The 12,367-nt window shown below is 45.7% G+C and overlaps 1 protein-coding gene across 3 annotated transcripts in view; it reads right to left on the minus strand.

Annotated features, from left to right (window-relative positions):
- Positions 1–2,126: 2,126 nt before the first annotated feature.
- The window catches only part of gas2l3 (growth arrest-specific 2 like 3), a 38,578-nt gene continuing 28,337 nt past the window's right edge, over positions 2,127–12,367 (minus strand). For all 3 annotated transcript variants that reach the window (XM_020651698.3, XM_020651700.3, XM_065951413.1), the window contains 6 exons: positions 11,524–11,642; positions 10,097–10,238; positions 8,583–8,646; positions 7,265–7,406; positions 6,164–6,268; positions 2,127–4,898 (listed from right to left, as the gene is read on the minus strand). In XM_020651698.3, coding sequence (XP_020507354.2) covers positions 3,540–4,898; positions 6,164–6,268; positions 7,265–7,406; positions 8,583–8,646; positions 10,097–10,238; positions 11,524–11,642 — 1,931 coding nt within the window. In that variant the 3' untranslated portion in view covers positions 2,127–3,539. The remainder of the gene's footprint in view (positions 4,899–6,163; positions 6,269–7,264; positions 7,407–8,582; positions 8,647–10,096; positions 10,239–11,523; positions 11,643–12,367) is intronic.

A 12,367-nucleotide genomic window follows, 5' to 3' on the forward strand; every position in this document is an offset into this window, starting at 1 on the left:
TTAAATTTGGGCCGTCAAACGGTTAAAATGTATATCGCGATTGATCACTTAATTTCAATAGTGAATTGCGATGAATCTAATTTTTTAATTGCATGTCTGAAATCCATTATTTCGCATCCAAGAATAAAATTGTTAGGCTTTTATTATGAAGTTTTGTACCGTCTTAAGCTGAGAGTTACTTTACTTGTTTTTTTTAATTCAATCCTGCTTTTATTTTGAAATACAGTAGGGACCTGTTGGATTGTAGGGTTACATTGTGACCTGGGTTCTCTGAGTGCAGAGACATGGCAGGACAGGATACCGTACATGTGATGTAACGGTGTGAGAACAAAGGTTAGGACATTGACTTAAGAGAGACAGAAAAGTGGGAACACTGAATGTCCTTCATGGTGTGTTTTATCCGGGTAGAGCAGCAGCGTACAGATCAACAACAGATGTGTTTCAGCAATGGCCTTGTGCTGTTGATTTACCCTCAGATGGGAAACTTGAGTTTTGGGTTCCAGATCAGCTGATTTAATTTGTTTTCCAGCATTATACAGACTGAATGAAAGAATGAGGAAATGAAGCGTCTTTGGCTCTGAAAGAAGGTAGAGAATGTAGAAACTCGGGGTTCATTGAAGAAAACCTGCTCAACCAGGTTTAGGTTCACAGACTCAGTTGCCATAGTAACTGACTCAGAGCTAAAGTTACCTCCCTCTCTGGAACGGGCTGGAGTTACTCCTCTTTCTCAGGTTTGAGTGACCTGCCTCTCTGAAACAAAAACCCAGAGTTTCCCTAAATTCAGGGTTAACTGAGTGTTTGCACTAAACCTGCTTTCTGAAACAACATTCAATAAGATAAACCCACATGACACCAGGCTATATGAGGATACATTCAAATAAATATACCACAATACAACAAAAGAAGAAGGCTATAAACCAGTGTTATTAGAAATTCTAGATACAACTATTCAATTTGGATTCTCTTTAAGTGTCTCGCCCAAAGACACATCAGACATGTGGCTGCAGGATCAAACCCCCCGTCCGTTGAGTTGATAAACGACCGACTCTACCACTGAGCCACAGCCGCTTTGTATGGTCTAAGTTATCAAATGTGAATTGTTCAACCTGCATTTACTTTTTGTTTTTGTCTCTTGGGTGCAGCAGAAACCTGCTGTACAGATTACATCTTCTTTATTATTAACAGTCTGCTTTCTCTCGATGGGGCTTCTGTCCCCCCCCCCCAACTTTCCCAACTCAAAGTTCTGTTTTCAAAGATAAAAAGTACACTCTTCACTAACTCTGCCCGTATGCATTTGGTTTGAGGCAGGCAGGTGCTATTTGATGGCTTTTTTCACATCTGCCTGCTGCATCTATAATTCATGTGTAAGTGAAACAGAACAGCCATGTTTCAGAGCAAAGAAAGTAGCCCAGAGCTTACAGGAACTACAGAGTTAAACGATGATTCTCTGCGAGGTTTGCCTCTAAAATCTATTTTAACCAACTGAGCCCAGACGTAGACTAAAAAAAAAAAGCCTTCTCAGATCGGACTTTGATTTACCTTTAAAGCTGAGACTCAAATCTTCCTTCCTCTGTGTGTTCAGAAGAACTGTGACTGATTAAACGGGCTCTGCTACTCATTAAAGAGATCAGTCGACAACAGCTGATTCCACTTAAGTCAGCGACCGTCTCTCTGGACCGTTCTGCTGATATGAACTAACAAAACACAGAAAGAGTAGAGAGAGTGTTTAGATGGATGTTTATGTTGATTAAAAGCACAGTTATGATGTATGAATGAACTGAAACTCTCCTCTGTTGTATCGGAGTTTCAGCTGCAAACATTAACAAAATGGGGTCTTGTCTTTTTATATTTTATTTAAAATATATGTTTTTAGAGTATCTAGTTTATTAAGGTTAATATGTCAAGTTAAAGAGCCCCCCCCCACTCTTAAATCTCTTCATAATCCAACATAAATTAACCAATGACACTGACTGAACCCCAGTGCAGTGTTTGTTTATAACCACTAGAGGGCAGCAGAGTTTAACTTTCCCCAAACATGGACAGGAGATTTCGCTTCTTCAACACTGCCCTTTATGATGTCACGAAGGGAACAGCCCGACGTGTGAAAAGAGACAAACCAAGCAGAGTTAACCTTTTAAAACACTTGTCCATTTATTGATCAAATGACAAACAGGTAGCAGGAACACAATCGACAGAATCAACATTCAACTTCAGACAAACACAGCGGTTTCTGTAAAGTGCCAAACAAGAAAAAAAGAAAAGAAAGCCTCACTGATATTATATATATATACACACTATACACACACACACACACACACACACACACACGTACACACACTCATATACACAAACACCACATAGAAAACTAGATTTTTAATACACAGAAATATTAGAAACCATATAAAAACACGTCTATACCGAGAAGCTCTAAAAGGATTTCCTGTTCAAAAAGAAAAGAGGCGTTTTGATCAGTAGTTCATCTCTGAGAAAACAGAGGCATGAGTGCTCGTACACACTGTGCAATTTTCATCTTTAAAACCCAGTAAACACCCCCCCCCCCCCCCCCGCCCGCCCGCACCATCACCACCATCCCAGATCATCGTATACATTCTACTGCCACTCAGAGACTCCATCTCTGATGAAGGCACACAAAGGAAGGTCTGTCCCCCCCCACCACCCCACCTACCTAGATATCATTTATACAAAAAAATCCGACATCTGACCCCCCCACCAGTGGAAAGGTTATTCTCACTGGGGAGTAACATGTATCATTTGAGTTCCAGTTGTGTCACTGAAGTCTTCACAACTTTGGTAACAGAGTTATAAAAACGGACCTTCTCCATTAGAAGTTCACTGAAGTGTGTTTTAATGAATCATGGCTGAGTCCTGTTTTTACTTCAGAGCTGAAACAGTTCTGAGGTTAGTGTTTGATTTATTTTCTACTGAATTCTATTATTTGATATTTCCAAAAACTCAAGATATTTAGATGTAACAAAGGAGAGAATGTAAACATTGTGCAAGTTTTAGTGTTAAGCTACGGTGGCTAACAAAAGGCCTGCAGGAGATTCAGCGTTCAGAAACAACATGCAATGCAAGAGCGGGATGCACAAAGCCAAACACAACTCTTGCATCCAGTTTTTTTAACATTTGCATCGCGTTCCTGATGTTGCATCCTTTCTGAATTCGCAGCACGTTATTGCTTTTTAAAAACCGTTGTGCAGCTGCAGGTCGATCGCCCTCGTTGGCCTCCGGTTTAAGAAGTTAATGGAGCTGATATCGCTTTCTTAAAAAAAAGACCATTTGATCACAACAAAGAGAAGACATACAGAAGCATGACGTCTTTGACCCTTTGGATTAAAAAAAAAAAAGGAAATAAAAGACTATTAAATAACATACAAAAAAAACCGATGGTCAGAAATGAAGCGTCGCGGTCGGGATTATTGACGAGATTCATGTTTTTTTTTTTTTTTTTTTTTTTAAGAGTCTGAGATCCAACAAGTGCTGCTGCTGATGTGTGATCAGCGTCAGAGGCCGTGCAGTTACGTCCTCTGCTTCCTCCTGCCGTTCATTTCAAAGTAAGCGTCCTCGCTCTTGCCGATGTACTGCGGGATCTTCTTGCGGACGCTCGGCTCCGTCTTCCCCGCTTTGACGTTGGGGCTGCTTTTCTGCGGGGCGAGGGCCGGTCCCGGGGACAGTTCAGGTTTCAGAGTGGACTTCTCGTTGTTGGGGGTTTGTTTTCGGCCCACCCTCTGTGCCGTGGCTGCTGTCTTCTGATTGGTTCTGCTGGTGGGAGGCGGGCCCGTGTTGCCGAGCGGGACCCGCCCGGGGACGGCGGCGGTGCTGCGTGGAAGGGCAGCGGCGGCTTTAGTCGGAGCCTTGGCTTTGACCTCTTTGCTCTTGGGGAGGGGGCAGGTCGGCTTCTGCAGCCCCGGGGAGGCCGTGCGGGAAATTGGGGTGGGGGTCCGGGTTTGAGGGGCCGAAACAGCGACTCTTGTTGGAGCCGCTGCGGCCCTCGCGGCCGTCCTCACCCGCCTCGCCCCCTCTAATCGGAGGCGTGATGCAGGTGAACCGGGACGGCGCTGTGCGAGGCGAGAGCGCTGGCCGGCACCGGTTGGAGGTCGGCCGTCTTTAGGGGCGGGGACTCGTGCTGGTGCTGTGATTGGGCGGGGAACAGAGGAGGCGGTGGGGGAGGTGCAGGGCGTCGAGGGTTTTGGAAATTTAGAGGACGGCTCGGGGCAGACGGGGCTCCTGGGCTGGGAGGCGGGGCCGCGTGGTGACGGCCTGAGCTTGAGTTTGGAGGCGGTACTTGGGTCTGGGGGCGTGGGTGACGGACTGGAGGATGGAGTCAGGGCTCTGCGAGGTCCCTGAGCACCGTGACCCCCCATCGGGCTAGGGGACTGTTTAGAGGAACCTCCCACAGGCGTGGCGGGCAGAGAGGAGGAGCCTTTGGTGGTGACGGGTAGGGGCAGCTGGGTGGGCTTCCTGGGGGAGGACGGCGTCCCCATGAGGTTCTTCTTGGGCACCGAGACAGAACCTTTCCTGGACAGGGTGGGGGTGCAGGCGGGGGAGGGGGTGTAGGACCGACACGTCTGACCGGCAGCGTTCATCGGCTTGCAGGCGGAGCTGGAGGACGAGGACGTCGACGAGGCGGAGGAGGACGAAGACGAGGAGGAGATGAGGTCGTTGACGGCGGCGAGGGGGTCCATGTCGGGGGGAGGGGGCGGGGCCGCGTTGCCGTGGTGACCTCCCAGGCCGGGGGGGCCTTTCTGGAAGGCGAGGATCTTCTGCTCCAGGGTGGTGAACTGCAGCACGCGCAGCGGGTCGTACTTCGTCAGGAAGCCGCGCAGCGTGTCCCAGCCGCCGCCGACGCGCACCATCACGTGTTTCCCATGAAGCATCTGTGGAGACAAAAAAAAAAAATAAGACAAGTTCAATTCCTCTCCAAGATTTATAAACACAGGTTTCAACAGTGAGGTACTCTTCGGAAGTTCCAAAAATAGCAGCGGGCAGGTTTATAACGAGTTTGTCCGTCCTCTTGGCACCGCAGACAGCAGAGTAATTATGATGTAATCGCCCTAACGCAAGCCGCCACCGTTGGGTAACGAGCTTACATGTGTCCAATCAGAGCCGCGAGCGATGCAGTGAAGACGCCTGCACGCTCTACATCTCTGCCAGAGATCACACACACACACACACACAGTCAGCAGCCCGTGTCGTCAGTGTGTATCCTACCACACACACTTAATAGGATATAAACTGAAGTATTCATGCTCGTACTGCACTCCAGGAAGATCTTACTCAGTGCTGGTTAAAGGTGCACTCTGGAGTTTTGGTAGAGAAATATGAAAAGGTGGAGAAACGTACAGTTTCTGTGGTATATAAAACTCTAAACACAAACTGTCCTCAGAGGAAAATTGGGTCCCTGGAACAGTTTGAAGATAAAATGCTACGCTACAAAGGTAACTCTCCTGGTAGCTTTTTAGCTCCAAGTGTTTCAGAGAGCTGTTTTTTTTTCCTTTGAGTAAAGTTTGTGTATTTAGTTCAGAAAATATAGCATCGAATTGTAATTCTACTTTTTAAATTTCACTACCAAATCTATACAGTGCACCTTTAAAGTGTTCGTTTAATTCATCAAATCTGCTTCTTTAGTATTTCTGCTGAACTGGATTCTACTCTCAGTCATACAAGACATTTTGTTTCATTTGTTTCCCATTTCGTCCCTCCACAAAACTCAGATATTAAAAAAGGTGAATGGACCCGAGCTTGTGTCGCACTTTTCTAGTCTTCTGACTGCTCAAAGCTTTTTTACACCACAGGTCACACCTACACATAAGGTAATTGATGATTAGCCGACTATAGCAACTACTGATTGAACCCCATGCTGCGTTTTAAAATCACCTTTAGAGTAAACGATAGCAGCAGCTCAGCCAGATAGTCCAAGAAGAAAAACACTGATTTTTAAAAAGGTGAAACTGCTCTGTTCACATTTTTTCCAGTTTTTCAAACACAGAGTTCTTTCATTTTGGACAAAAGGAGACATCTGCTGTGGGTAAGGCAGACAAGAGTCTTCAACCACTGCAAAAAAAGGGACTGTGTGTGTGTGTGTGTGTGTGTGTGTGTGTGTGTGTGTGTGTGTGTGTGTGCACTCAGTCAGGACACTCACCCGGATAAAGAGGGTCTTGTCTCCCAGTCTGTAGCGCCCCTCAGACAGGTACTCAATGGAGACTCTGTTGGAGCAGTTGCAGGGAGGGTCGTCCATGCCGTGCTCCTACAAGTGGACAAAAAGAGGAACCATTAGGCGGCCATATTGGACTCTCTTTACCAACATGTGCTAGGATGTTTCCATCTGGGGGAAAACTCAGTGCGACCTCAGATGACTGGATTATATAGCATTTAAGGACCTCTAGTTTTTCCTGCATGAGCGAGCAGTGATGCGATTACACCCGATGACTAACGCAGAGACACATTTGTGTCCCGCGATGAGGAAGAAGAGGGCGATGTGATGGACTAAAATAGCTAGTAACTGTCTGTTTGAGGCTTTTATGAATGTGTAATGCAAACTGCAATTTGGGGAAGAAAAAAAAAAACCACACACACACAAGTTGTTTTTATTCAAACTGACTTCCACTTCAATGAGGGCAGTTATTTTTAGCCGTCTCCTCTGGGAATACAACCCCCAACCCTGAGAGTGTCGGAGCCTTGTTTTACTCCACCGAGGGGAATAATCTCGCCCCCGTTAGGAATGATTTAGAAAGTGTTTGTAACCCCAGCTGACGGAGATGTTATGTATTTAAATGAGCGGTGAGTTTATCGTTCATGTGCTGCATGACGGCATGTTGCGATAGCCTGGAGGTCACGTGTTGACGGCGAGGCACGGGGCGCCCGCACGAGCAGCAGCATGGTCAGCTGCGATGTGTCAGACCCCGTGGGGCGCCAGTGAAGCGGTAAGAGCGGACGCCTGCCGCCATTTTTGCTTCAAATGGGTCGCACATGCAGCAGCAGCAGCGGCTACGTGTTGCTAACCTGATCAGCTGCGGCCCTTTTGTGATTTTCTTTTTTTGCTTGTTTGTGTCGCCAGCAGTGAACATCATCGCACAGACTCGAGTGACATGACAGTTCACCGGCGTAAACAAGAGTTCAGGGGGGCTGTTATGAAGCCACACTTCCTGCCTCCAGGTGTGTAACGTTTCATGTTCGGTCTGTGTCAAAACATCACAGCCGTCACATCGTGCTCAAATGTTTCCTGCTGTCAATCAGGACTCACCCCGGGCTGGTAGAGGCCGCCGTGCTGGCAGCACACACTGAAGGTTTTGACGGCGGGACGCGGCTCCTCGGTCATCAGCAGAGTCTCCTCCAGCTCGATCTCCTTCTCCAGCTTCACCAGCACAGGGGGCTCCACGCCGTACCTGACAGACACAGAGCAGGGTTTACATGTGCACAGAGGAGGTCGTTAAACGCCCTCACACCTTACTCAAAAATGCTCTGACACTACCACCCCCACCTTTCAAAAAATTAAGAACGTTCACACCACGCTCCAGCACCCTTTTTCTGCAACAGCTCAAACACAACTCTGCTGTTATCATCAAGTCACAACCTCCAGGGTTAACAATGTTTACAGCCTGCTTCAAGAAACAGTTTTTGTCTGAAATCTTAATTACGTCTTCGTTCCGATCATATCAAGCCTTCCGAGTTATGCATTAAAAGGGGTGTGGCTGAGTTGACTGACAGGTGGACACACAGTAGCCGCATGCCAGGAGGATTAAGCCCCGCCTTAACTCCAACTGTTTGTTTGTTACGGGACTGATCCAAAGTTAGGTTGACAAAGCGTGTCCAATATGGAGACTGCCATCATTAGGCTTCATAACCCCTCTTTTAGAAGCCAATGTCCATACGTCCATATTTCATACAGTCTTTGGCTGCTATATTTGACCACTGACAAATTGCATCATCGTCTCTTATCACTGTAATTTCATTTTGATCCACTGTAAATCCTCTACATATAGCAGGATTGACAATAAAGATACTTTTATCTCCTTTAATGGTGACCCTTAAACCTCAGTTATTTTCTTGTAATGCTGATGAGCCGCGCTAAATATTCTGTAATATGATAAACAGCGGCGATTCTAGAGTCTGTTGGGGCCCTATAGGCAAAAATCAATTGGAGACCCCTCCAACGCACCCACAAACCAGTGTTCAGCAGGGCAACGGGAGTGAGTGCTGTCAGACGGGGACAGTTTAGGGAGGTTTCCCAATGACATTGCAAAATGTATCTACTTAGGGGCCCCCAAAGCAGTTGCCTGCCTTGCACCTTTGATGATAAATTGTTTTATACCTAAAGTTAAAGTTTAAGTTGTTGCTAAATTTGAATAATAACGACTTATCAGTGCAGTAGAAGATGCAAAGACATCATCGTCCAGGCTTGCAAAGAGGAAAAGACATGACCTGGGTCAAAGTTAAAGACCTTGAAATCCCCCAAAAAGTACTTTTTAGGAGCCTGGCCTCCCTGATTAACATCTTGAAAACTGTATTTTCACATCTGGCTGGAGAGAGACACGAATGATGTCACACATTTCAGGACTTACTTGGAGACAATACGGCCGATCTCCAGGAGACAGAGGCAAACCTGCCGAGGCTCCTTGTGCAGCACTGAGGGAAGAAAAAAAAAGAAAAAAAGCAACAATTAACCGACCCATCATTATTATCCGAAGAAGCAGCTTTCTTCAGAGGATTAAGAAACGTGTTATGACATCAGAAACGTGACATTATGAGCACAAAAGATAAAGTTAGCTCCCCCCCCCCCCACGGGATGATTGGTGACTCATGCAGACGGAGGACGGGCGAGCACGACTTAAACTCACATGTGTAAAAGTCACTTGAGGATAGCTGGTCAACAACATACACACACATATATATATGCGTTAAAAAAAAAGAGTATGTCTGGTTTGATTCTTGGAGCAGCAGACATATGGCGCTCTTTTCTGTATGGCTCAAGTGAGTTTTGAAAGAAGTGATCCCCCGTGCAGAGTACTCAGGATGATTGCTCTCCACGACAGATCCTATTAATCCATTAAGAAGGGAGTCTTAAACAACAGATCTCTGCAGAGTTATCAGGAGCTTACAACCCCAGTATGTCCACTTAATGCTATTCTTGTTAGCTGAATAATTTAAAATCACAGGTATGGATGATGTGGCTGATTTGATATGATGAAGTTCTTTATACAAACACTCAGATACATCAACACCATTGGAAATATTTTAGACTTTGACCGTCTTGCATGCGAGCACAAAACTCTGGTGCCTTATTTTTCTTGGTCTGGGGTTCCATTTTGGGAGAATTCAAATGGCCCTGGACCCTGATCTGACTAAAGTAATGAGAGCTAAGAGGAATTTAAGGAGTCAGCATAACTTGGCCGGGGTGAGAAAGGTGTAGAGACGTTTCTGTGAGACTTTGACCCCCTGAATTAAAAGATTTACCAGATGCTCTGTGAAGATCTGCTTGAATACATATACCAGTGTAACTTCAGCCTCTATTCAAGGACTGTGTGTGTGTGTTTGATTTTTTTATAAGAGTCTGGATTGTAAAAAGTATCTCACAGTTTGCCAAAGAGAAGCGCTTAAAAAAAAGTTTCCATCGGTGTAACTAGCGGACGTGTCAGACAAAAACAAATGGTTCGCTTTCCAGAGTCTCAAAGGTCAGATTCATCAACATAAAGGTTGATTCATTAAGATAGATGGATTTTTAGAGTTAAGTCTGCCTGATGTGCATGAGCTGAGAGCTTCACAAGACTTTGATTCATGACAGAAAGAGCAAAAACAAAAAAAACAAAAAACAGCAGACTGGAACTGGCTTTTGGTTCAGCAAAATTCCTCATGTCTCAGATTTAAAGTTGTCTTCTTTAACACAACATGAGGGAGACATAGTGCACCTGTAGTGAGAATGCTCTTGACAGCCGTATCAGCACATTTTGAGTTTTCATGCGGACAAAGATGTTTTTAATTTTTAAAGAGAGGAGGAAACCCCCCCCATTTTAAAAACTACCTGCCTACGTGTGGACTAGTCCTGATCTTTGGCAGGTTTGGGCTGCAGGTTTCTTACCCAGGCCTTCTGACTCGAACAGGTAGGTCTCCTCCATCCCGATGTGGCGACACCAGGACAGGAAGTTAGCAGTGTTGTCACGAGCGAAGAAGGAACCCGGAGAGGCGTCGCGCTTACAAGCAACCTTCCTCGTGGGGAACAGCTGTCAGAAAAGATGAACATGTTAGCATCACCACCGAACACTGCTGTGACATTTGTAGGTGAGGGAGTGGATTTTAAAGACAAAAAAAACTGTTGAAATGTTAGAAGCTACTTTTATTACAACACGACAACACAGCAAGGTGCATGAAGAACAGATGGCAGAGAGCTGGTCGAACAATCATGAGACGTTGACTTCCATAAAAGTTGATAGTAGTAGTAGATATTTTCCAAGTTGATAGTTTTACACCGAAAAAACAAAGCAGCAACATGTAATGTTTCACCTTAAAATAGTAGTTTAAAAGATCTAATCGTACAATCACTTTCAACAATGGCGTCTCCGAAAAATGCTCCGTTTCAAATTTGCTCAACTTGTGATGTCACAGTGGGATTCTGGTAAAAAATTAAATCCCCTCCCCTCCCCTGGTATCTCCACCCATGGACTCCACCCCCAGCCCAGAGCAAGACTTTTGTGCAGGTCTGCCATTTTTATTCTCACTACAGAGGAGTGATGTTTACTAGGAAAACTCAGGGACGGGCTCATTACATTTAAAGAGACACACACACCAAAACGGAGCGTTCTGAGAGAGCTGGTTTATACAGGGTCACAAACCTCCTCTGGTGCTTGATTCATGTTATATTTTAACCAAAGCACAGCACAGATGTTTCATTTAGACCACAGGGGGACTGTTTGAAAAGGTGGAGGAGGGGGAGAATATGTCCTCTTTAAAATGAGTCCCACCTGTGTATATTGGACAAAATTAGACGCAGAAGTAGAGTGCGCCTGCTCAAAACGACCATGTGTAAATTAAAATACAATTTTGGAGTGCTGTCCATAGTCTTTTTCTCATCTGTCCCATGTCCACAAAGTGCCCCAGTAGCCTGTTTTCAGCACTATGTAACTGGACTACAGTAAACATTGGGCAGGCTTTTACACGTTGGGAAGAGCTTTGTGGAATAGTAGGCTGAAAGTCCGACACCTTGGAGGCTTCGTCAACACACTGTGTTTTACGACAGTTCAGATGCACTCACACTTATTCTCCCCAGTGAAATGCTTTAAAATCTGAAATGGATGCATTTCAAAATGATAGACGAGTACATTATCAGATGATGCAGAACGTGCTCAAACTCCACCGACAGCTTCAAAGAAGATGACCCTGAATCAGTCGGAGAATTGTGGAGCTCTCTGAAGGTCGCAGTAAGAACCAAACATCCCACCATGTGTAAACATCCAGGTTGCCCTTAAAGATGATCATCTGAGCTATTTCCATCCGTGCGGTCTGACTCACCTTGCAGAGCGCGGAGGGGCAGCTCTCGGCGATCTTGGTCTGCAGCACGCCGATAAGCTGGCAGAGCTTCACGCCGTTGTTCAGCTCCTCCATGAAGAACTCGGCTCGCACCTCCTCTCCTGAAAGTTGAAGAGAATACGACGTCAGCACAATGCAAACGATTTTCTTTTTATCTACAAGAGGCTTTTATTTTACAGGGTCGTCATTGGAGTTCAGTCGTTTTTTTAATGGCCTGAGGAACCTTCTCTTTGAAACAGATTTTCTTCTTCTACTGCATCTTTTGCGGTAGGACTCAACATTGACTTCCAACAGTAGACTCCCTCACAAACTCCCCCAGGGCTCATCGCGCTCCCACGACCCCCCCCCCCTTGTTGTAAATCACACCCCTCTGAGAAGCTCAACAAAAGGTCCATGTGAACTTAACTCACACTGGGAACACAAAACCCACAATGGCCATAACATAAAGTGACAGAGATTTCTCCACAAAAGTTTATTTCCTCCGCAAGACAACGGGCGAGCCTCGAGGCTTGAAACCTCAGCCGCTGCACGCCACCTGTTCTCCTGCAAAGCATCCGGCCCCCCTCTGGATCCACTATCAGATGGGCCAAACCGTTTAAAGAGTCCAGAAATGTGGGATACAGGTCACCGGGGTCACGCTACTCATAACTCTTTCTAAGTGTTTGGTACCTGCCCACATTCCTCGTGAGAAAATCTAAAGTATCTATTGAAAAAAAACCAAAAAAAAAAAAACGGTTTCAGCAGTCAACAATAGAGTCAGTTTGCAGTCGGCTTTAGTGTCCTCACTGCCTCATTGTATCTGACGGGGACAATAGACGTCAGTATA

This window comes from Labrus bergylta, chromosome 23 (genome assembly GCF_963930695.1).
Source record: "Labrus bergylta chromosome 23, fLabBer1.1, whole genome shotgun sequence".
Classification (NCBI taxonomy): Eukaryota; Metazoa; Chordata; class Actinopteri; order Labriformes; family Labridae; genus Labrus; species Labrus bergylta.